The sequence below is a fragment of the Drosophila sulfurigaster genome, chromosome 3 (genome assembly GCF_023558435.1).
Source record: "Drosophila sulfurigaster albostrigata strain 15112-1811.04 chromosome 3, ASM2355843v2, whole genome shotgun sequence".
Lineage (NCBI taxonomy): Eukaryota > Metazoa > Arthropoda > Insecta > Diptera > Drosophilidae > Drosophila > Drosophila sulfurigaster.
Window position 1 is genome coordinate 14290176 of NC_084883.1, and position 26000 is coordinate 14316175.

The 26000-nt window shown below is 38.8% G+C and overlaps 4 protein-coding genes across 6 annotated transcripts; 3 read left to right on the forward strand and 1 right to left on the reverse strand.

Annotated features, from left to right (window-relative positions):
* The first annotated feature begins 222 nt into the window (after window positions 1-222).
* Window positions 223-3779, forward strand: LOC133840800 (endoplasmic reticulum metallopeptidase 1-like). Its single transcript, XM_062272872.1, is given in 8 exon segments — window positions 223-288; window positions 466-1135; window positions 1138-1150; window positions 1386-2317; window positions 2368-2552; window positions 2616-2759; window positions 2818-3020; window positions 3081-3779. Coding segments are annotated over 7 exon segments (2598 nt in total). The 5' UTR covers window positions 223-288; the 3' UTR covers window positions 3532-3779.
* LOC133840798 (endoplasmic reticulum metallopeptidase 1) lies at window positions 2616-10665 on the reverse strand. Of its 3 annotated transcripts, none has more exons than XM_062272867.1 (11): window positions 10506-10665; window positions 6762-7439; window positions 6616-6700; window positions 6435-6555; window positions 6221-6375; window positions 5776-6159; window positions 5532-5712; window positions 4958-5283; window positions 4682-4893; window positions 4090-4372; window positions 2616-4031 (listed from the first exon to the last, which is right to left on the reverse strand). In XM_062272867.1, the coding sequence occupies exons 1-11, from the start codon at window positions 10574-10576 to the stop codon at window positions 3864-3866; spliced, it is 2664 nt and encodes an 887-aa protein (XP_062128851.1). In that variant the 5' UTR covers window positions 10577-10665; the 3' UTR covers window positions 2616-3863. The 3 variants fall into 3 exon arrangements, with proteins under 3 accessions (XP_062128851.1, XP_062128854.1, XP_062128853.1); XM_062272870.1 differs by lacking the exon at window positions 10506-10665 and adding an exon at window positions 10041-10370; XM_062272869.1 differs by lacking the exon at window positions 10506-10665 and adding an exon at window positions 10087-10369.
* On the forward strand, window positions 8825-19305 carry LOC133840797 (endoplasmic reticulum metallopeptidase 1). The gene is given in 11 exon segments (XM_062272866.1): window positions 8825-9160; window positions 16114-16781; window positions 16849-17206; window positions 17263-17640; window positions 17642-17828; window positions 17895-18079; window positions 18137-18280; window positions 18351-18450; window positions 18510-18904; window positions 18965-19075; window positions 19077-19305. Coding segments are annotated over 11 exon segments (2751 nt in total). The 5' UTR covers window positions 8825-8992; the 3' UTR covers window positions 19134-19305.
* Window positions 19306-20493: 1188 nt separating this feature from the next.
* On the forward strand, window positions 20494-23752 carry LOC133844439 (endoplasmic reticulum metallopeptidase 1-like). The gene is made up of 10 exons (XM_062278423.1): window positions 20494-20584; window positions 20647-21317; window positions 21372-21456; window positions 21518-21632; window positions 21698-21852; window positions 21923-22306; window positions 22363-22728; window positions 22780-22926; window positions 22988-23485; window positions 23553-23752. Exons 1-10 carry the CDS (start codon window positions 20564-20566, stop codon window positions 23712-23714), a joined length of 2604 nt encoding a protein of 867 aa, XP_062134407.1. The 5' UTR covers window positions 20494-20563; the 3' UTR covers window positions 23715-23752.
* Window positions 23753-26000: the final 2248 nt, after the last annotated feature.

Sequence of the window (26000 nt, forward strand, 5' to 3'; positions counted from 1 at the left end):
GGTCTTTTTCGGTTAGCATTAAGTTATTTGAGTGTCGGCATAAAGCTTAATCGTTCGGTTAACCATTAACAAGTCATAAACTAAACTGTCCCCAATTGCGAATTCGTAATCATCAGGAAATTTTAACGATATATTATGATAAGCTCGCCTAACTTAACAACCTACCCCCTATTAGAGCCCTATTTGATTCTTATACTAATATTTTGTTCAATTTTCGGTAGTTACTTAGAGAACGTGTCGTGGATCGGTCGACTTTTTATCCTAAAATTCCGTTAAGGAGATATTAAGGTTAACCAGAAATTATATAATTTTAAAAATATTGTGAAACATGTGAAAATAAGTATTAATTATTGTGCCCTAAACTTACACAAATAACTGAAATAAGAGATAGTGCACCTTCCTTGAATGTGTTATAATAAATATTCTTTTACTTCTTTACTGAAATGGTTTTCCCTAATATCTTAGATGACTTTCTTCAGCATTGATTTGTCCTCTGATCAGAAAGTACATCGCACGGACAGCCAAAAGTGGCCTTGGTATGGCGCCCCCAATTTTTGTGCGATTTGGTTCACAATCTTCTATGTGGCAGTGATACCAAGTTTCTTTTCCTATCCCAAAATGTTGTATATGCGTGACGAGGCCAATCACCCCGATGAGTTTATCGGTGAGCGAGCCATGCATCTGTTGGGCGAGTATTCCTCAATAGGCAACAAAATGGTAGGCTCTGAGAACAATGAGGTGCACACCGTAAACTTCATAAAGCGGGAAGTGGAAAAGATTGTGGAACAGTCTCGGACCGATCTCTATGACTTTGAGTGGGAGGTGCAGTTTGCTTCTGGTGGCTTCTATTTGTGGAATGTGGCCACCAGCTATGCCAACGTATCCAATATTGTGGTTAGAATCAGCAGAAAAGATTCGCCCAACGATAATTATTTACTAGTAAATTCGCACTTCGATTCTGAGGTAAAGACACCAGCAGCTGGCGATGATGGCGTTATGGTCGTCATTATGTTGGAAACTTTACGTGTCATTTCACTCTCGGATCGGCCATTGGATCATCCGGTGGTGTTTCTCTTCAACGGTGCTGAGGAGTCAAACTTGCGGGGTTCACATGGCTTCATTACAAGCCACAGATGGGCAAGAATTGCAAGTAAGTGAATATTTACACCTATTATAACATAATTATAACATAGTGCCTGCGGGAAAACTTTATAACTGGCTGAAAGAGTCATTAAATGATTTGTTTTTACATTTGAATGCAACAAGTCGTATTCATGCTTATTGTCTGTAGTTAAAATGTTTTAAATTGATAATCCACAAATAAAAAGATTAGAAAAAAATAAAAATTAAACAAACAAAATTTAAAATTTCTTTATTTATTAAAGAGCACTCATCAATCTGGACTCTACAGGATCGGGCGGCAGGGAAGTGCTCTTCCAAACGGGACCAAATCACCCATGGCTCATGAACTATTATCAGAAGCACGCACCGCATCCTTTCTCCATCACCCTAGCTGAGGAGTTGTTCCAGAATAACTTTATACCTTCTGACACGGACTTTCGAATCTTCCGTGACTTTGGTAACGTGCCCGGCCTAGACATGGCCCATGCCCTCAACGGCTATGTGTATCACACTAAGTTCGACAACTTTAAGAATCTGGCACCAGGCACATACCAATCGACGGGTGAGAATGTCTTGGCACTAACCTGGGCACTGGCCAACGCACCCGAATTGGATGACACTGCTGCCCATGAGGAAGGACATGCTGTTTTCTTCGACTACCTCGGCTGGTTCATGGTCGTCTACACCGAAGCTGCGAGCATTGCCATCAATACGGTTGTTTCTGTGGTTGCTCTCATTGCGATTTGCATTTCCATCTACTTCATGACCAAGCAGAATGATTCGGATGCACCCAAAGCCATCGTCCTTCGGTTCTGCGTCATCTTCCTAGTGCAATTGGGGGCTGTGATCATTGCCTGGGGACTGACCTTAATCGTGGCTGTCTTTATGCATGCCGTTGGCTTAAGTGAATCTTGGTATTATGGCATTTGGATGACATTCGGACTGTACTTCAGCACCTTCTTTTTTGGCTTGGGTCTGTTGCCAGCCTTCTACATTCAGTGGACGAAGCACAAAACGAACATGAAGCTCAACGACACGATTGCTTGCTTCATGCATGCCCATTGCATCCTGATTGTCCTCGTCTGTGTGATCCTCATGTGCATGGGCGTACGATCCGCCTTCTTTCCCATGTTCGGATTGTTCTTCTACACCATCTCAGTGCTACTGCAGCTAATCTTCAAGCTGATCTTTAAGAGTAAGTAAAACTTAACTTGATATACTGATCTCTTATTGAGTGCTTTTTAGAACGATTCTTCATGAGCGTTCACCTGTTGTGTCAACTGGCGCCTTTCCTCTTCTACACCTATTTGAACTACGAACTTCTGCTGGTTTTCGTGCCCATGCAGGGACGCGATGGTCCCGACAGCAAACCCGACATGCTCCTGGCTCTGTTTATTGGCCTTATGACGATGCATTTCGCTGGCTTCATTGTAGGTTTGATCTCCAAAAAAATATTTTAAATATGCGGATAATCTTTTCATTACCTTTTTCAGATACCAATTCTGTTTAAGTTCCGTAAATCGAAGATCTTTATTTCTATGTTTGGCGTCATAACCATCATATTCATCATCCTGGCTGCCACTCCAGCTGGCTTTCCTTTTAAGGCGGAGGTTGCCACTCAGAGATATTATGTGCTGGTAGAGTATTGTATTCTTAATATTGAAAATTTGTATTAAATTCATATATTTTATTAAGCACACTGAACGAGTGCTACACAATGAGGATAGTACGACAACTCGAGATTCTGGATTTTATATTCAACCCGTGGAAACTCGTTACTCCGAACTATATGATACAACATTGAAGGACGTGGAACCCGAAAGCTGGCTCACAAACAACTGTGCCTCGGAACCTTATTGTGGATTGCCGCTTTACAACGGACGTTGGCTGAATTGGAAGTAAGTTAAGATGCAGCACAAGAAAGTCGAATGTGCTGATCCTTTTTCCGCATTTTTCAGGGACAGTGCACTCTGGATATACAGCACTGCCCCAGTGTTTCCTGTGACTACAGAGCTAACAGACGTTTCGAAGCAGTCCATAAATGCTACGAGGAAACGTTACGAGTACAATATAAAGTCGGGCGATCGCATTGTGATCTTCATTGATCCAAAGCCAAATGTAAAAATCACCAATTGGTCCGTGGATGATACCGTCTTGTTGGATGGGCGTTCGCCTCCCTACTTTATAAACCATGTATCCTCCATGGTCACGACACCCTTCAACTTCTGGCTTGAGTTTGAGCATGATGCTGAAAATATAGATGGACCTTACTTCAAGATGTCAGTGATCGTTCACTTCCTCTATCACCCAGAGTACTATACATCAGACTTTAAGGATTTCCTGGACACATTCCCAGATTGGTCATATACAACTGACTGGTTAGCCTCTTACGAGAGCTGGATATTTTAGAAATGAATAAACAAACAGCTATTGTGACTTAATAAATAAATTTAAAATATATATTTTTAATACAAATTCATTAATTTTAATTTTGTTTTGGATTTTCGCAATAGTTGTAATTTATAATTCTAGATCATTAATACAATAATATGACGTGTGTTTTTTGTGTTAGATAAAACACTTTGTTCGATCGATAAAAAATCTCTGCACTGAGAATGAAACATTTAACAACAGTTCAGTCCAGATATCATGGCAAACCTTCACAAAATATGAGTACTGAGTGAATAGTGGATACTGGGAAGTGAGTGATAATATCAAATGTCAAACATTTGCGGCAGCTCTTAGAGCTGCCAACTGGTGTAGGAACCAATCCAGCCGTTCACATGTGCCCAAGATGGAAACTTGGCCAGGAACTCTCGGTAATCCTCCTCTATATACATGTCATCGTGTATTCTGTGACCCATTACTGCCATTCTGAATGTAGATCCCGACCAATCGGGACTCTCACGCTTCAAGAGTAAATAAAATAACTATCATAAATCACTAAGATCCAAGCTAAGGTCTTACCTCAAATTCCAGATTGAAGCGCAATGGCGTGGGATCTAGTGCATATGACCAATAGATGTAGTGAGGCGGCGGCAAACCCATATCTAATGGCTCCCTTGTGAATGTCCAGTCAACCAGCTTGGCATCATCCAATGGCTGAATGAATATGCTTGTGTGATCCGGTCCAGTGATCTCTAAAGTGAATATTATATTGGTATCCGAAGTGCTCTCCTTGCTAATGATTGTCAACTCAGGCAAATAGTATTTGTTGGGCTCAGGACCAGGTATCCAGAAGCCATTTGGCCTGTAAAAAATGTACAAATTTTTGTAAGATCACTACCCATTTTTAGGAAAAGCAAAACATTGCGGTATTATTCTTAAAAAATAACAAATACATATGCCAAAAAATACAAAAATATACCGAAGGCTATATTCGGTATATTTATATAGTATTATATTGAAATAAGGCCATATAAAATATACCAGATTGTCAAATAAGATAAAGACAGCCGGGTTTTCCATATCAAATTATTTTTAAATAACTTTTACAATATTTATCTGATTGCAACCACGAAAAATCTTGCTATTCGGATCTTCGAATCTCTTTACTTACATTGCCTTCACCCAGCGTGTGCTGTAAAGGGGGAATCCGCACATGATTTCCGTATCGCATTCACTGCGATTCGCTCGGCTGTATTCGGTATTCTCGAAGAGAATGTTGTCCAGTGATTTGGGATGACGATCCACAGGCATCACGTAATAACCAGAATCCGTGTGATTCACTGAGGCAGCAGCATCTCCATTGTGGAAAGTACGTGCAGTGTGCTGGAGTTAGAAAAAAGAATACATTGAGAAATGAAGTCTATGAACATCGCCATTGTTAACTTACCACAGAGAAGAATCGCTGCACTGCTGTCTTTTCCACATAAGGGAAACCGACTGGCGTGGCAGCCAAGATGATGAAGATCACTGTGCAGACACCAAACAGTGAGATGATGGTCTTTGATTTGCGGAACAAGCAAAGTAAGGGCACTAGGAATGGCGACAACAAGAGGCAGAACACCGCTGTGTAGCCTCCAATCAATAATTCAGGATTCGAACTACTCTCGCGTCCTTGCATTGGAGTGAAGACAATGTAGAATGCATAGCAACAATAGGCATAGAACATGAAGGGCAGGATTTGGCAAATGCAATGGGGAATCAGCCACAAGAAGTCTGAAAGAAAAGTAAGAATATGAAAGAATACAAAATTATATATAGATATATTATAGATTTTAATCCCATACTATGGTTATTTTTCTATATTTCCCGAGTTAAACGGATAACGTTCGTCACAAAATTGGTAATCTTAAAACACTATTAAGCTTGAAAATATATTTGTGAAATGTCACCTCTTTTAAAAACTTATACCACAAAAAAAAAGAATAATATTATGGGGTATAAGCCAAGCAGCAAATACTTACTTGTTTTATGGGCACATGTGGCCATGTTGATGAGCACGGAGATCGTGTAAAAGCAAATACAGATGAGCAAAATGAAGGCGGACCGAACATTGTAACAGAGCATAACTACCATGAGCAAAGTCAGAATCAGGCAATGCGAGTGCATCAACAACTGAATGCCATATCCCAAAGGTAGTCCATGCTGTAATAATAATTTAATCGTTAGTAATTATTAATAAAACTATAATTTATACAAATAACTAACCTCCTTTGTGCGACTAAAGTAAATGGCCGGCAAAATTCCGAGTCCAAAGAACATTGGGCAGAAGTACAAACCAAATATCATCCACGTTTGTGAGAACCAGGACATTGACAAACCAACAGCGTCCAGGAAAAAGGCTATGGCAATGGCCAGGCCCATACTGAGAACAACGCCGCATAATTGAATCGCAGCCAAGATGCCAAACTTGGCAAAGATGCGACGTCTAAACATGCCCGTATTGCTGGCCATGCTCCAAATGTAGGCTACAATTGTAATGGGAACTAGAGCGCAAATACAAATGTTGATAATGAAACCGACATCTTCGGGATAATAGATGAAAAACCAGCCCAGCACATCGAAGAAGATCATGTGACCTTCAGCGTATTTCTGTAAATAAATTGAGGTTGTCTTTACAATTCCAACTTAATCCCTTTATTGTCGAACTCACTGCAGGATCTTCCAATTCAGGCGCATTGCCCAATGCCTTGACTATGGCCAACAGATTGTCACCAGTTAATTGATAAGTACGTCTTGGTATAATATTAAAACGATCGAATTTTGTATGGTATACATAACCGTTGGAAACATGCGCCATATCGAGACCTTGATGGAAAAGAGAGAGTTTAGAATGCAGATCGCATTGGGATTCGTCTCTTAATTACCGGGAATTTTGCCAAAGTCACGGAAAATGCGATAATCGGTTTCCGAAGGAATGAAACCATTCTGAAACAGTTCCTCACCAATAGTTGAGGCAAAAGGATGAGCTGCGTGATTTCCATAGTACTGCAAAGAGAGGGCATTCAATTAGTTAATCTTATCGTTTGTCTAGTATATCTAGACTACCTTCATTAGCCACGGGTGATCGGGTCCAGACTGAAAGAGAATCTCTCGCCCACCACTGCCAGCTGAATCCAGATTAACCACAGCACTGTGTAATGAGACTTTGAATTAGATTATGATTGCAGTAAGCTGTAAATGGGGCAACTTACCGCACATTAGGTGCCCAAGGATGTTGAGTAATAAACGCATGGGAACCCTGCAATGGATTCTCCTCGGCGCCATTGAAGAGAAAGATGAGCGAATAGGTGAGTGGGGTTTCATGCTTGGTTATCACACGCAGCACTTCCAACATGATCACACACATCATGCCCGAATCTCCAGCTCCTGAGCTGCCAGGCACAGAGTCAAAGTGGCTGTTGATCAACAGAGCTGCCGAGCTTGTGGCATTTTTGGGTGAGACTTTGACCACAACATTCTGCACACTCTGATACACATTCACCATGGACCAGAGCAGATAATTGCCAGAGGCAATCTGCACATCCTTCTCAATGTCATACAGATCATCCCGAGAGTCATCAATGATATCGCTGATCTCGCTGAGAAGAAACTGTACAGCAACTTGCTCATTGGCCGCACTTCCCACAACTTTGGGTCCGATCTTTGTCAGTTTGAGCAATGTGCTCTCGGCACGTTCACCAATAAATTCTCCCGGTTGGCTCAGTTCATCATCGAGAGTCTTAAGCGGGGGCATGCTATGGAAACTGGGCATCACAACCAAATAGTACAGCAGAAACCAGAAGGCGACAAAGAGAGGTGCCCAATACCAGCCGATTTTGCTGCGATTGTAGATGATCTTCATGTTCTCATATTTGGAATTCATATTGTCGCTGCAAGTGAATAAAAATATTGAAATGAGTCGCAGTGAATTTGAGGTTTCGCCCTCTCACAACTAGTCACTGAACCCAAGCTAATTGAATTGATTCACTAATGACCACAGTCATCCACAATCACAATCACATTCACATCCCCCATCATTTTCATTATCGAGAGAGTTAACACGCATGAGTTTTGGTGGCGGAAGCGAGTCAGGCCACCACACACATTGCCTAAAATAATTGAGCTGACTGATAAGAGATAAGTGGAGCAACTCCCTTCTTCACCCCCCCCCACGCACCACAAAACATGTGTGAAACATTGCAATCAAGTGGCTCAGCGCCACACTTCATGTATAGATTAATGCCATTCTGTGAATCAATCACAAGTACTCTCTATATATTCATTAGAACACGCAATCTACTGTCGGACAAAATCCGAAATGGATTATCATGTCATTTGATTCCCTAGAATACTATGTTATATTTTAATATCAATCATCGGCAATAGCAGCATGTCAATTTGTTTCGAGATAACATGTAGAAAGCTAACCTTGTTTTCAGTTAAACTGTCATAACAAAAATTACACGAATTCAGCAAAAATTAATTGGTGTTATTTTTCACCTCATTTTTCTCATATTTTGTCATAGTTTATTTAAGAATCGTCATCAGCGCAAATTGCTGATCTCAGAGCAACATGTGTTGGACCAAAAACGTCAAAGAAAATTCGATTTTCAAACGGATACCGGACGATTAGCTCATAAACACAAATTACCAAGCAAAACAAATAGGAAGAATATAGTAAAAACAATGTAGAATAACAAATGAAATCAAATGAAATGAACAAAAACAAAATTGCATATTCACTCACTGCCGAAATTAACATAGGCGGGACACATTTGTTCATTTGGACGCAACATTTTTTGTTTTTATTTATAGCAACTTGGCCCATAATATTTTTGTTTAATGATCTGCCGTTTATATGACTTATGTGTGCATTTGAGAATGAAACAAATAATTTCAAAGTATGTTCTTGAATACACAAGTAAATACCCTGTAAAAGGCATTTAAATCATTTGCGCTTCATCAACAGACATATTTGGTAGACATAACCTAATATTTGTACCTTTTCCGCCCAGTGCAAGGCTGACAAAATGCTCACTGCTCCACAACCACAATTGCACATACATTTAGTACCTTGCTGCTCACTAACACAGTCCTACTATAACCTTATGGTTGTGCCCCTTTTTCCCTGAGCAAGGTCGACAAAAGCTCAGTGCTACACAACCACACATGCTACAAGCAGCAGCAGTTGAAAGTGTGCGAAATGAAAAGCCCCTGAAGTGCAAATGGGTTTCAACGTGGTGGAATATAAATACAAATAGAACAATGTTTACGCTAAAAAATTTAATGAGACGCAACGCTAAAAAATAAACATAATAATGTAAACCTAGTGCCAAATGGTTGCAGACGAGCCGAAAACAGAAAAAGAAACAAGAGTAAATGGTTCGGTGTGAGAGTGAAATAAAATTTTTCATTTGCGGCTAATGATTAAAGTGTATGCGGAATGCAATTGGGGTCCCTTCGACATCGACCCATTTCCAGCAATGCGTCGCGTGACCCCCAAAGGCCAGGGACTTCGACTCCGGCATCAACAACGATGGGGCGATTAAAAGACCGACGGAGACGTGTTAAAAACAAATTCGCATTAATGAGAGACAATCGGGGTGTGTGTGTAAGTAAGTGGAGCAGCAGAAGTCGAGGCAGTTGCAATTCTCACATACTATTGCATGTGAGAGTGTAGTTGTAGTTGTAATTATTCACTGTTTGTGGATGGGGACGACGTGTCGTTAATCGATTTAGCATGCAAGTGCCTTAATCAGTTGGCGCTGCAGCGGTTATTATTTTTATTTTCCATAAATAACAAAGTCGGCTTGTATATGAGTGTGTGGCATTGTGAGTTTGTCTGGGGCCACGCCCACGCCACGCCAGTTGAATAAAATAAACAAAAGCAAACTGAAATCTCTCCTACTTGTGTGTGTGGTTGTGTGTGGGGAGAGCTAAAGAAAATGCTATTTAAAGAGTATCTAAATGGGAAGAAAATCCAAATAGCCGACGAGGCGTCGGCAATCAAGTGTGACAACACCAGCAACACAGCAATGCCACATCTACATCCACAGTCAGAGTCACAGTCGCAGCATTTGTTTTGGTTTTGGTTTCGAAGCTGTTGTGAAGCGGAAAGAGCAGCCCAATCAAAGTATCTGTCAGATACAACTACAGCTAGGCTGCAGCAACATTAGCAGATACATGTGCGACATGCGGCAAGGGTCGCGCACAATAGAAAGTCAATAACCTGACTCTTGACGCTGCAGCAACGCAGCAACTTGCCACACACAACACAAGACGCAGACGAGGTAAAGGAAGTTGCGGCTGCCGTTGCCGTTGCTGCGCCTGTTGCTGTTGCTGTTGTTGCTGTTGGTGTTGCAGTTGCTTTTGCCGTTGCGGTTGCCGTTGCTTTGTTGATTGGAAACCAAGAACTTGCCGCACGGCGTCGTCTGGAGGGCACCACAAGAAGCCAAACAATGTGTTATAAATTCGAGTATTCGTACACTCACTGCAGAAGACACTGAAGAAGAACGTTCTTCGGTAATATGCACTCACAATTTTGAATTCTTCTCACACAAATTGGCCACTATCCACACACAGTTTTCTGGGCGCAAGACTTGCCGAAAATAAACGCGAATAAAGTTTTTATTTTCTTATTTTTTGGCTCTTTGCTTATATAAAAATGCGATGACAAAATGATCGAACGCGGTCAACAGCAAAAGGCAGCAACATGTGCCATCAGCTGACACGAGACGAGTCGAGACGAGACGAGATCGAGTCACGAACAACCAATAAACACAACCACAACTGTCGCCTTCGACGGTCGGCGATCGTCTGGTCGGACACAGAGCGCTGCAGCAGGAGACGTGAGAGCAAAATGAAAAGAGCACAAAAGAGCAAAGACTCAGAGGCAAGAGCATCAACACGATCAACATGCGAGCGAATGAGAACTTGTTGCGACGCAGCGAACTCACTTGCCACTGTTCTTCTCCACGATGTTGCCGTTGTTGTTGCAACCACTGCACTTGACACACCGCGAAAACATTGAATACGCTTAATCCGAAATCCTGTTGAATGGTTGTTCAAACCACTTAGCTGAGTTTAGCCACCGTTTTGCCACCGTGTCCTCAACGTATACCGGCCGTAGGTCTACTAAAACATTAGCCAACTGCCAGTAGCAATTTTATAGCAAACTCCCGAATTGATGGATTTGCTGTGGTTAAGCCATAATTCGCGGTCCGGCTGTGAGCTTATCATACGCCTACAAAATTGGACCCACTATCGCATCAGTAGCATTATAAACAGCAAAGAGAACCGACGCAGCACACATACGAGGGCAATTCCATAAGTGCTATCGAAAATATTTACAATATCTTAATCGCCTGTGGAAAGCTACACCGATAATTACCATAATATAATAAGCTAGCAGTAGACGATATAATTTAAGATGTCTACATTTAATATTAATATCAAACTAAGTAGTTCCTTGTAAAACTACCACTTAGCTTATAACATAACTTTTTATACGTGATTTTAAAGGTATGACTATAAAAGCTGTTCATGGTTTAGCTTACAATTAAGCTTAAAGTTAAGCCGTGTTATATTATGTTACACAAGAAAATTCTCCATCTATAGTACAGAATATTTCATCTATATATGGTATTTAGCAACAATTCCAAAGAAATATTTTAATGGAAAACCAACAGCTTATTTCAACCAACACCAACCTACATCTTCATATCATTAATGTAAGAGAGTTTAATGTTTTAACCTAAAACATATTACGTTTATTATTTTATCTTTTTGTAGTTCAACCGTATTTCTTATGGTTTTTCAATTTTAAGCTTAATCCACATTGAAAACTTGTTGCTCCCCTCGACCGGGCTTGGCTCAAAGGTACGGGTGTAGATTGTAGTTTATCTGTCGGAGTAAAGGGACGTGCAAATCCTTATCAATTGGAATCGCAAATACTACTTTCATAGATACAGACCGATAAGCCTGTGACTTCACTAATAATTAGCCATAATTGCTGCCATAATTGATAAGTACTTAGAGATTAATTCTCGAATGTTTTGGATTAAGGTGCAAGTCTAATTTCTCTTTGATTTCTAGTGCTCACATTCGACAACAGTGAGACAGTACTATGTGCAGATAAATATTATATGTACACTCACTCACTAAAAATATACCCCCATTCAACAATTAGCATCATGGCAACACGTGTTGACCACACTCTCGTATTGTGGCACCGAAAATATTTTTACCATATCAAAATTCATATCGAAACATTGTTGATATTTTTAGTCACGAATTTGGAAAATTAAAAAAAAAAGTTTTCTTTTGTTTACTTATTGTGCACATTATCGCTGAATACCCCGCCTTCAATTAGATCGGATCGTTGTTGCTTAACGATTATCTGATATCTTTAGCAACCCATAAACTTAACTATGGGTAATCGACTTGCTTATAGTTACAATTCCTTATTATTATACTGATAGCTCTAAACCAATAAAAGCTTCTCTATATATCACAATATTCTGATAAGTTTTATAGATTTATAGGGCATCTTCGAGTTCAGATGGATTTTCTCAAGCATTCCTGATGAAAAGCATCATTCATATATATAAAGTACTTGTATATATACTCGAATATCGAAGAGCTTAATATTCCACTAGAGAGCCATTGAGATTATGGCATACTTGGAGGTCTTAACGGCAAGAATTGGCTGACAAGTGCATTTCCTCAGAAGATTGTTGATATTTTAGGAACCATATTATCTATAAATGGCAGAACAGGCTGCAATAAATGTTCTCAACAAGCCAATTCAATAGTCCTTCAATTTTAATGATTTTATAGTGAGCTGATAAACTTTTAATTGTATTTTTGTTCTTAATGGATATTTCATAGTAATACCCGATAAATATTGATTTCTATTGAAATTATGTTCTGAAATATAACAATTCTAATTTGACACACTTTTCGCTTTTATAGTGGGCTGATAAACTTTTAATTGTATTTTTGTTCTTAATGGATATTTCATATTAATACCCGATAAATATTGATTTATATTGAAATTATGTTCTGAAATATAACAATTTTAATTTGGCACACTTTCCGCTTTTAATCTTGCTTCCAAATATGGAAAAATGTTTTGGGCAATCTCTCAGATTCGGCTGTCGAGCATTGGAGCGCGAAAATGCGATTCCGAGAAATAACATAGTAATAGTAGTTGACATAATTTTTTCGGATGGGCAACACAGCAAACGAGTCAATTTCCCAGCACTCGGTGCATTCAAGCGGCAACAAAAAAACAAAAATGGGAAAATGAACAAGTGTATGCAAAAGCACAAAACACACACACACAGACACAGTCAGAGACAGAGGCACACAGTAATGCTAACAAAATGTTATTTAAATGTAAACAATTTGTTAATCAAGCAAAATCAAAGTAACTCGATGCCTGATGCTCCCCAAGCCCAATCGAGAATTTGCAAAAAAAAAAAAAAAGAGAAGAGCAACAGAGACAAACGATGTGACAAACAAAAGAATGCAATGACACACAAACTGAAATGGGGAATCAACAAAACGACGCAGAAATTAATTAGTTAACTCTGTAGAGAAACATTACATTACAAAACCAAAGAGAGTGAGACAAGTGACATAGGCAGCCAGGCACAACAGTTGCCTAGTATCTTTGTCTGGGTTGGGGCTCGGGTTTGGCTTTGGCTCTGGATTGAAGTGGATGCCACAGACACTTAGTCAGTCATCGAGTGAGTGGGAGAGGCATCGGTACGCGTTGCCTAGAAATACCTTCTACACATATTCATAGCCCCCACAGACGTTGTTATTCGCGATTCGTTCGCTATTCAGTTATTAGATAAATATACGAGTAAACCCGTAAATTTCTAAGGCTCAATGCCGCCGTCAAGTAAACGGGCGTAAAAGTGTGTTTTTTTTTTTGCCCAAAGAGAATATCAGAATTTCTTCACCATAAAGATAAAACTGGTGGAGAAACAAAGTCAAAGTGCTATAACCATAGTTGACGCACATTAAAAGTGCGACTACCATACAGGTGTATGAATACTACCGGAGCAATAAGTGTGCGATAATAACATCCAATAAGACAAAAATCTAGCCACGTTCCCTGCTGACGACTCGCGGGGTACAATAATTGCCCGTGTTTATCGCATCACCATTAGTTAGATATTGAATTCCTTCGATAACTCTTTTGCACCCAATTAGTATCGAGACCTCGGCGTGTAGTTATATTTGAGCAGCGATCCACGCAAAGTTAGTCCTCATTTGTAAAGTTTAAGTGGCGGTTGCAAGTCGTCTTCGATCTACGATCGGTCGGGCACAAATCAAAATCAATACCTAACCTGAAGTGCTAGTGCTGTGAAGTGCTTTAAAAAGTGGAATTTTATTTAAGCAAACACTTTCAATATGGGTGTATGTATTACAATTAATTAAAGCAATTCTTTGAATTGAACTAACATTCATAGTTTACACTTAAAAACAAATTTATGAAACTACGAAAATTATATAAAAAACTACAATTTTATAAATATTACGATAATTGCATATCAAGGATAATTGCATATAAATTGAAAAGTACAGTTTATGTGATCTGAATCTTTTTCGGAAATATATAATTTTTTAGACATTATGAATTGGCTGACAAAACTATTGAATGATCGATTTGTGTTATATGAAAAGTTTGTGATAAAAATTGAAAACGTTGATACAACTCAGCAGTATCTTTTATCAGCTCAGCAAAAATATTGTACAATCATGATAACTGTCACTTTTTAGTTCGCAATCTTTAAAAAAAATGGAAAACAACCCAAAAACCATTGAAAATTAAACTGCACATTTTTTTATTCAACACTTTATTTGAAAGTGTTTAAAGAAAAAATAAACAGTGCTTATTTTTATGTTAAGGATTGGTGTGCAATTATCGATATTATATTTTTAATATCAGGGTTTTATTTACAACACCTACTATCTATTATGAATAAAAGGAAAATTCTCTTGTCCAGAAATGCATTGTAGAGAAATTATTATTCCAAGGGAGTGTTCACTTAAATTTGTCAAAATTACGCTGTTCTTATGAAAAGTGACCGCTAAGAGAAATATCCGTCTAATGAAAATCTCCGCTAAAAAGAATTATCAGTGTATAGAAATTTCTCAAAATGAAATAATTAAAATTAGTATATGTATAGTATATTGATTTCACAAGATACAAAATTTAAAGATTATTCGAATCGAAAATAATGTGTCATGTTATCAATTTTATAAGTGTTCGCAATAATTTCATTGTCAATTTGTTATCAATATATGAATTGCAACCACTTAAATGCAATAATTAAAAACAAAGTATATTGTAAATTAAGTAATATTAATATTGAAATGTATTATGATGCTTTGACAATACTAAAAATTGGCAAATTAATTGAAAGAAAAAAGTATTAAAAGTAAAATATAGTCACAGATCGAAATCACAAACAAAATTAGTCATATCCGAAAATTAGTCATATTCCTAATATAAAAACTGTCTAGTCCTTTTGTTATCGAAAATCATAGAAAAAAAAGAAAAGTGATTAAGATTATCGGGGTTCCTAGGATTCCAAATTAGAAGTCGTCGAAAGAGCAATCTATGCTTTCATATCGCTCAAATTAAATTTGGTTTACTCAGGCGGCACTTAAGTGCTTAAGCACGTTTCGGACGTGTGGTAGATCCTAATTGACTTATCGCCTCAATACAAATCGGCCAGCGACTAATCGAGAATATATGGCTAATCATTGTATTATTAGATAACGTGAAACAATGCGAATAGCTGCGCTTATGGAAAATAGATCAAAGACACCGATCGCCAATCGATTTGCTAATTTTGCTCGCTGACTTTTTTTTCCTGCTAATGTTTGGTGACTGATTGTTAGCCAAGCAGCTTATCGATTTATTGCAACAAATACATAGAATGCAAAAAGTATTCCCGATTCTTATCCAAGAGCTTAGTCCACACGCCAGTGAATCACTGACAGAACTGTCGCGTGTTTAGAGCTGAGTTTGGATTTCAATGTCAGGCATTATTCCGCCATCGATTGAATTGCAAAATTCCGTTTGGTTTTTTTTTTGTTTGCAAAAGAACCGCTTATCGTTGTGACAATATACACTGTGCAATAACAACTCGATTCACTTCCTGGGGGGCCCAATAAGTGTGTTTATCGACGCGGGCATAATTAATAAATAATTTACCTGGGCATGTGCACATACCCAGCCCATATCGTATTCGAATGGCCGGACAATGGACGGTCATGTAAGTAAAGGTAATTAGCCCGGCCATTTCTCCCTGATTAGCCCTGACATTGGCTCATTGTGAGCAATCAGTGTGCGATGTCCCCTCTTTTAACTTGACTTCTGATTAGATATCAACTGACTCGACTGGACTGCACGATTGTCGGCAATCGTTGCTCGGCCATAAAACAGTGCTATAATTATAGTTAATTGACCACTTCTCATTTAGTAATAAGCAATAATCGTTAAAATATTTCCCCTTTTTTCACTTTCTTTCACTCGTGCAGTTCAACTCCAAGTATCACATCGAGGTGGACTTCGAGGTGCCCAAGAAACTGCAATGGTACTATGCACCCCCCTTCTTTGGTTTCTGGTTTATCCTCTACTTGTCCGTGGTCAACACCCAAGTCAATCACATGCCCAGGGGACTCACACGCAGCGAGGAGTCATCGCATCCGGGTGCCTTTATAGCTCAACGTGCCGAGGACACGCTCATTGAGCTAACACGCATTGGACCTCGCGTGGTGGGAAGTGTGGCCAATGAGGTGACCACTGTGCAGTTCCTCCGAGATGAGGTGGCCAAGGTGGCGGCCGAGGCTAACGAACGCTTCGAGCTGGAGGTTGATGTGCAACAGGCATCGGGCGCCTACGTCCATTGGACCATGGTGAACATGTATCAGGGCATACAGAATGTGGTCGTCAAGCTGAGCGAGAAGGGCAGCACCAGCGAGAACTATCTGCTTATTAATAGCCATTACGATTCTGTACCTGCCAGTCCGGGTGCTGGCGATGATGGTTCCATGGTGGCCACCATGCTGGAAGTGATGCGCGTGATTGCCAAGTCCGATGAGCCGCTGGCCCATCCCATTGTCTTTCTGTTCAATGGCGCCGAGGAGAATCCGTTGCAGGCATCACACGCTTTCATCACGCAGCACAAATGGGCAAAGAACTGCAAGTGGGTAGACAGCATATCAAGCTAATCTTTCATTTACTTAAATGCTTTACCTTATTGTCACTCGCAGAGCACTCATCAATCTGGATTCTGCTGGCAGCGGTGGTCGTGAGATCTTGTTTCAATCCGGTCCCAATCATCCTTGGTTAATGAAATACTATCGCCAAGTACCACATCCGTTTGCCACAACCTTGGGCGAGGAAATCTTTCAAGCTGGTTACATTCCATCCGACACGGACTTTCGCATCTTTCGGGATTATGGAGGTGTTCCTGGCCTCGACATGGCCTACATATTCAATGGCTATGTCTATCACACCAAGTACGATCGAGTTAATGTCTTTCCGCGCTCATCCTTCCAGCACACGGGCGACAATGTGCTCTCTTTAGCCAAGTCCTTGGCCAACGCGCCTGAAATGGATGACCCTGAGGTAAGTATCAGATAAGTGACTTGAGCGGAACAATCTCTATTTATGTCTGATTGCAGGCTCATGCCGAAGGTCACAATGTGTTCTATGACTTTCTGGGCTGGTTCATGATTTTCTATACAGAGAGCACAAGTGTTATAATCAACTCGGTCATAGGTGCGATTGCTCTGTTGGCAATTGTCATCTCCTTATACTTTATGTCGTTGCGATCAGGTTGCAGCCTGGTAGGTGTCTTGACTCGTTTTGGCATCGTATTCGGCATACAGCTGGTATCCTTGGCATTGGCTTTAGGTCTTGCGGTGCTTGTGGCTGTCTTCATGGATGGCGTAGATCGTTCGTTGAGTTGGTTTACGCACATGTGGCTCATCATTGGTCTGTACGGGTTCCCTATCATCTTTGGCATGAGCATTCTACCCTCACTTTATCTGGAAAAGACCAAAAAAGGATCTGCTTAGTCTTGGATTTCGAGTGCAGCTTTTCATGCATTCCCATTGCATTTGCCTGATCATTTTGCTGATCGCACTGACAGCCATGGGCATACGATCAGCCTGCTTCCTAATGATCTGCGTGTTCTTCGATATCATCGCACTCATTGTCAATCTGGTGACCAAATGGCATCGCAAAGGTAGGTGGTAATTTTGACTGATGTAAAGTGAACTTTATTTAATAAACTTTTCTTTTTTTTGCATAGCTTATTTGTTTGCCATTGCCGTCATGGTCTGCCAGGTACTGCCATTTGTCTATTTCACTTACATTCTGACAGGAGTTTTAATGACTATCGTTCCCATGCTGGGACGTTCGGGTGCCTCATCGAACCCGGACATGGGCATAGCTCTGGCTACTTGGTTCTTTTCGCTAATATTTTCGGGTTTCCTTGTGAGTACTATATCTACTATATGTAAAGTTAGTTTTAATAAAAATCATTTATTATAGGTGCCACTTATCATGTTCTTCCGCAAAACTAGAACCATAGTTCTGTGCTTCTTTGCTGGCACTATTTTGTTCATTATCATTGCGGTAACAAACGTGGGATTCCCGTTCCAGCCTAAGACTTCAGCCCAACGCTATGCCATGATAGTGAGTTTTAACATTAATAGTAATTTTTTAAATCTATCAATAACTAAACATTTCAACATATTTCCTTTAGCATGCGCATCGTGTGCTTCACAATGCTGATGGCACAACTAGGACTGATGAGAGCGGCATTTATATTTACCCTCAGGATCGACGTATCAATATTGCTGAAGGTTTGAATTTAATCATATTTTCTTTAATCATAACAATTTAATTATTCTCTTTCACTTAGATGAGATCAAAGCCTTTGGAGAAATACACAAAGTCAGTGAATATTGTGACGAGGAAATGTTTTGCGGCATGCCACTTTACAACCATCGTTGGAGTAAGGCTCGGGAATACAGCTTGTGGATACCGATAAGTGCGAAGCCACAGATTCCCACTGAGTATCCTAGTCTAATTCTACAGGATATCGAAGAGCTAGAAGAGTCAACTCAGAGACGTTTCAACTTTTCATTAACTGGACCCGATCATATGACCATTTTTGTGAATGTCAAAAACGATGCCAAGCTACTGGATTGGTCCTTCAATGATACGCTGCTTAAGGAAAATGAAGCTCCGCCACATTTTATCTACTTCTCATATGGACTCGATAGCAGTGCACTCGAGTTTACCATCGATGTTGAGGTTTGTATACTATATCATCATAGTTTGTGCTCTATGTTAATAGAAATTTTTATTTTTTAGAAGACAACATCATCGTTTGACACACCCACCTTGGAGATTGGCATAGGAGGCCATTGGGTGCATCATGAATCTATGAGATCGCAGAGTTTTAGCGACCACATCGACAGCTTCCCCTTCCTATGCATATGTTCAGGCCTGGGTGGGCACTTACGAGAGTTGGTATTTCTAAGGGGACGAACGGTAGAAATTAAGCTAAATAATGTATAATAAAATATTATTTATGTACTAATTGTAGTGCCTAAGTTGTTGTACGATTATAAAACCATTACCCAATTAACTGTAATATACTTTTATAGAATCTGATAAATAAATCAATTTAGTTATTTACGCACTTAACTTATTATTTATCTTATATTTATTATACCGCAATAAAGCTTAAAGCTAAGTACATAGGGAAGGCAATACGTACACATAAAAAAAACGTGCTAAGATCAAGAATAAAATATAAAAAATATAAAAATAATTGTGTGTTTTCTTCTTTATACAGATAGAGTTTTAGGTTGAAGGAAAAGAATTCCAGATCCTTTTCGAGAATATTTTTCACATAGCATAATTTCGGGGGGCTCGACTTCTCAAGAAATTTCCTTTTCAATCGCAGTCAAATAAAGGCGATTAGGTTAATCGTAAAATACACAAAGTAGTTTGATAATTTGTTAATATTATGAAGATGAATATATAATCGCCATTTTGAAACGTGATAATGATTAGTCAAAGTAGTTATTCTGCTTTATCGAGCGAGCGATAAGAATATAGTATGTTACATATCGCAAGCGCTTGACGACAACTAAGCAAATTTCGCATTAAGCCCTATACTCATTAGTTGGTGCTTAACAAGCGCTTACTAATTTATTGTTACGTAGTAAATTCGAGAAGCGTGTTTCTAATTCATAAAATAATAAAACAATTTTAAATGCTGATAATAACCATTTATTTTGGTATATCCCTGAGCTGCGTTTTAATTTTGTTGACGAGGCAGGTAGCTCGTCACAATAATAAAATCGCTGACGACCATCTGATATCGGCAATTTATATCAGAGTATTTTGAATGTATGTAGTATGTACAGAGAGTGCCGCCTATAATAAGAGCGCTTCCGATAAATACAGTCAATAAAATGTTTTGTTTTTCTAAGAAAGAGGGTGGATGGATAAGTTTTGGCGTCATTCCCAGATAATGTGAATTGTTTATTTCGGCGTGTGCTAGATATGTTTTCAAATGCTTCGAAGCATTCCGCTTTTAAGCTAAACAGAAATTTCAACTACAGAAATTTCCCTATCACAAGCAATTATAAACTTTTACAATGCTTATTTATGACATACTCGTCACAAACAACACGATTTTTTTGATTTAGGCGCCGAATTAGTCTTTAATCTTGTTTTTTTTCTACAGTTCTTTTGTTAACTACCCTCGCAGACATAATAATCAAAAGCCTACATTATACGATTTGATTATTACCCAATTTCGCCAGTTTTTTACACATTAAATTTATGTTACGCTAGTACCTGATTGCTATAAAATAGGCTAACAAACGCCTTAGCAAATTAGTTCATATTTGCCAACCATCGGACTCACCACAGAAGAAAACACATTTATTTAGCAATATGAGTGACAAAGAGAAACTTGTAAGGAATATAAAATAGAAATAAATGAATCACTGTTTATCACAATAAAATACATTTAATAGATCACTCAAGAGTATAGCTCATTATCAGCAACTAGAAACGATAAAAATGGAAAGTTGCCCTGGTACTTTGCAAGTGGCTTCTTGCTCTTCTGGGGACTTCTCTTCTTTGCGATTGTAATACCACTTTTATATCGATTGCCCACGGCTCTCACATTGGAAGATGCAGATAGAAATGTTTACATTGCCGAACGAGCCTATAAAGATCTTTATGGTCTTTCCAATCTTGGCACTAAACTTATTGGCAGCAAGGAAAATGAAGTTGATGCAGTCGAGTTTCTTCTACAGAAACTGAATCAAATCAAGGAAGACTCACTTAAGGAATATTTCGATATCGAAATTGATTTATCGCAAGCTTCTGGTGAATTTTCTTACTCAGACTTACTCAACAAATATCAAGGTGTTCAAAATATTGCTGTGAAATTCAGTTGCAAGAATAGCACAAGTCAAACCTGGTTACTGGTCAATAGTCACTTTGATTCGAAGCCAGATACACCGTCCGCTGGCGATGCTGGATTTATGATAGTCACCATGCTGGAAGTCTTGAGAGTGATGTCAACAACAAGGCAAACCTTTGAGCATCCTATCGTGTTTCTCTTCAATGGAGCTGAGGAAGCTTTTTTGCTGGCCTCACACGGTTTTATGACTACTCATAGATGGGCACCGTATCTGAAGTGAGTTTTAAAGCTTACAATCGAAATAATTTTTTAATCGATTCATAATTATAGAGCCTGTGTTAACCTTGATGCTGCTGGTAGTGGAAGTCGTGAATTACTCTTTCAGACTAGCCCCAACCATCCTTGGCTTGTGAATGTAAGCATGAAATAAGAATACAAAATACTCGAATTAATAATTCTAATTTCTTTCGCGGCAGTACTATTATTTGTATGCGAAACACCCCTTTGGCACCACTTTGGCTGAGGAAATTTATCAGTCTGGCATCGTGCCGTCTGATTCCGACTTCACAAATTTCAAAGAATATATGCCAGGTAATTATTGTTTGCGATTGGCGATTATAATCAGCAGACGTATTGATAACGTAATCCGATTGCAGGTATGGATTTTGGGCAGGTTTTTAATGGATACATATATCACACCAAATACGACACCATTGATGTGATTCCCCGTGAAGCATTTCAAAACACTGGAGATAATGCACTCAGCATAATTCGGGCTCTATCCAATGCAACCGAATTGCGAGACACTGAAGTAAAAGGCCTACAATTTAAAAATGTTTGCAAGTAAAGAACACTAATCAGTTTCCCAATCTTGTTCACAGGCCCACAAGACTGGAAATGTCATTTTCTTTGATTTCCTGGGACTCTACTTTTTCCATTATTCCGCATCGACTGGACAATCATTGAACTATGGTATTGCTGGAACTGCCCTCGCTTTGGTCTTCATTTCCATGTGGCGCATGGCAGCTGTTTCCCAAGTCTCAATATGCTATGTGATCAAGTGGTATTTCCTGGTGCAAGTGATGCAGATTATTTCCTTTGTACTTGGGTTGATAATTCCTATAGTGGTCACATATGTGCTGGACTCCTACGATCGTTCGCTTACTTACTATAGTAATCCTCTACTATTGATAGGCTTGTATGTGTGCCCCTCGTTATTGGGACTCAGCTTGCCCATCACGTTCTACTACAGCCTCCAGCAAAACGTAAGTGCCTCCGCTTATTGCTCAATATATTTTCACTTAATATACTTAATTTTTAGAACAAAATCTCAGCTCCATATCATCTTCAACTGGCTTTGCATAGCCAGGCTGTCATTCTGGCAGTTTTAACCATTACCTTGACATCGATGGGCATCCGATCCACGTATATTTTTATGATTCCACTGCTCTTCTACGTGATTTCGTTGATGCTTAATCTGATGACCGTAATGCACGACCTTGGCTATGCCTGGACAGGTCTTTTGAAATTGAGCCAGGTTGCTCCATTCCTCTACAGCAGCTACCTCATGTATCTATTTATTGTGGTCCTAACTCCGATGGGAGCTCGTGGTGGCAGCGCCTCCAATGCTGACTTGACAATTAGTGTTTTGGCTGCTCTAGGCACAGTTCTATCATTTGGTTTCTTGGTAAGTTGAATATAATTTTTTATTGACACTTAGATAACACTTGTTCCATAGGTGCCATTGATCAACACTTTCCGTCGTCCAAGTCTTGTGATCTTCACCCTATTGGCTAGCACAGCTCTCACTATATATCTGGCCAGCAGTACACAAGTAGGATTCCCATATCGTGCAAAGACAAGTGGTCTTCGCGTGGCATTCCTAGTGAGTGATTATTAGAACTTAATACAAGAATCAATCATCAATATAATAATCTATATTTCAGCACTCTCGAAATCGGTTTTATGAATACGATGGATCCTTAAGCAAGGAAGAGTCGGGATACTTTTTCAGCTTCCAGGATCGTCGCGAGGAGAAAGCTCTCGATGGTACAGATGTTGATTTGACCGGCTTGGTCAGTGTTGAAAGCAAGTGCTATACGCAAATGATGTGCGGCATGCCAATGTACCATATACATTTCGTTAACAATCGTTTGCAAAGCAAATGGTTACCTCGCTCAGAGCCAATTGTTTTGCCAGGAACAACCAAATTGGAATTGCTAAGCAAAACTATCGTGAACACAACAACAGTTCGATTGGAGTTCAATTTGACGGGTCCGCCACAAACGAACTTATACTTTCAAGCCTTTGAAGATGTTACGATAATTAATTGGTCGTTCACACGAAAATATCTCGAGGAGTCTCCAGCTTATCCCTTATCTTACCACGTTCATTTTAATTATGGTAACGATAGCTCACCTTTAAACTTCTATTTGGAACTTTACGTAAGTTACTTCCGTAGTAAAATCATTCAGATCATTTGTTGATAATACATGTTTCTCTTTCTTATAGAAATGGAATGGCAACTTTAATGTAGGCTTGATTCAAGTGGGAGTAGTAGGACATTACATTGGGTTTGAACGTGATGAACATGCCGAAAAGTTCGCATCCACATTTCCGAAATATGCCATACTTTCCGATTGGGCGACCTCATATGACAGATACATTTATTAGTCTAGCGAATACCAATAAAAATATATTTATTAATTTAAGAATGATCTCGTTTGAACTCGTTTTTCGTAATGGAAGAGACTAATATAAACGCGTCACTAAGATCTGGCATTGAAAAATATAAATAAGGAACAAATTCCATTTAAAAATTCCAATGTTATCACAATTACAGTGAAAAAACAATTATATTGGTGTTATATTTAGGTAGTATAGTTACGTACGCAACCACTTTTAATAAATGCGCATATTCACAAAAAAATGGAAACTAAGACATAAACGGTCATTTCCTTAATATTCGATTTGGAATAATTTAAGTAAAAGAGTTAATTTATGTAAAGTAATTTAACATAAAACTTCATCTGAATTTCTCTAAAATATGGTTAATACTAAATTATATAAAACGACAATATCTTGCCATCTTTAAAGACTGGCTAAAAGACGGAGATACCGAATTTAGATTTCTATACCCGCTACCCATAGGGTAGAAGGGAATCATAACTTTGATCAGGAAATCAACCAGGAAATGTATTCAACAGGTAGAAGGAAACATCTCCGACCCTATAAAGTATATATATTCTTGATCAGCATAAATAGCCAAGACGATCTTCCCATGTCCGTCTGTCTGTCTGTCTGTCTGTCCGTATGAACACTTAGGTATCAGAGACTATAAGAGATAGGAGCTATAATTTTCCGACAGCATTTATTATGTTTGCACGCAGATCAAGTTTTTTTCAAATTTTTGCCACGCCCACTTCCGCCCCCGCAAATCAAAAAAAACGATTAACAAGCGGAATTTTAAAGTTTGAGCTGCGATGGTGTATACAATAATAACTATAGTATTTATGATTTCTGAAAATTTGATTGCGATCAGATAAAAATTGTGGAAGTTATTAAAGAAATACTTTTGTATGGGCAAAAACACCTACTTACTAGGGGTCTGAGTTGTTTTGGCCGACAATCTGGTATATTGTGCCGTCTATGGTATATATTTTTAGTATTTTTGTAGTATTTTCGGTATATTTTGAAAATAATACCGGAATATTTTGTTTTTATTCAAAATGGGTAGCGGGTTTCTTACTTGTTTATATTATGTATATTTTAATTATACAAGAAAAGCATACATACATATATAATACTAATTCAAATCATCTTAAAGATTTCTTATTAAGTTGTATGACTTTAAATAATTTTAATAGATTTGTAATTTTCGATTTTCTAAAATCCGACTCTTGAACAACCCTCGATTTATTAATTATTATATGGTACACAATCAATATCAACTTTTGATAGATTAATGAACATCATAATTGATATCGAAAGCTTTTTTTACCAGTTGTGATATAATTTCTGGGCAACTACAAAAGCAGTCTGCACTAGTCATTTCCAAGTAGTATCCAATTGAAAATGGAGGGGACCGAAAAACTAGTAAGCATACGAAAATGGAATTAATTTAACAAATAAACGGAAAAAATTGTTTTCGGGTAGATCATGGACTCCTGGTCGGAAGGACCCAACAATACATCGAGAAAAACTCGCACTACGAAATTACCATGCTTCTTAGCAACTACTTCCGTACTATTTTGGGGAGTTCTCTTCTTTGCAGTTGTAATTCCTTTGTTCTATCGATTACCCACGGCAATGACAATAGAAGATGCGAATAAAAACGTATTTATTGCGGAACGAGCATACAAGGATCTGTATACTTTATCTAACATTGGCACCAAAATGGTTGGAAGCAAAGAGAATGAGATTGCTGCTGTAGAGTTTCTTCTAAAGCAGTTAAATCAAATTAAGGAAGACTCATTGAAAGAATATTATGATATTGAAATTGACTCATCGCAAGTCTCTGGTCAGTACGTTGAGGGGAATTTGGTTATTATGTATCAAGGCATTCAAAATATTGTTGTAAAAATAAGTCCCAAGAATAGTACGAGTGAGACTTTCCTGTTGGTGAACAGTCATTTCGACTCAAAGCCCTTTACACCATCCGCTGGAGATGCTGGATTTATGATAGTTACCATGCTGGAAGTCCTACGAGTGATTGCTACATCGAAGCAACCCATAGTTCATCCAATTGTTTTCCTGTTCAATGGAGCAGAGGAAATAGGACTTATGGCTTCTCATGGCTTTATTACAACACACAAATGGGCGCCTTACTGCAAGTAAGTTTCTATGCTATGTTCGAAATGAACTTATAATACTAAGTTAACCTTCTAACTTTAGGGCGGTCATCAATCTTGATGCTGCTGGCAGCGGAGGTCGGGATATTTTATTCCAGAGTGGTCCAAA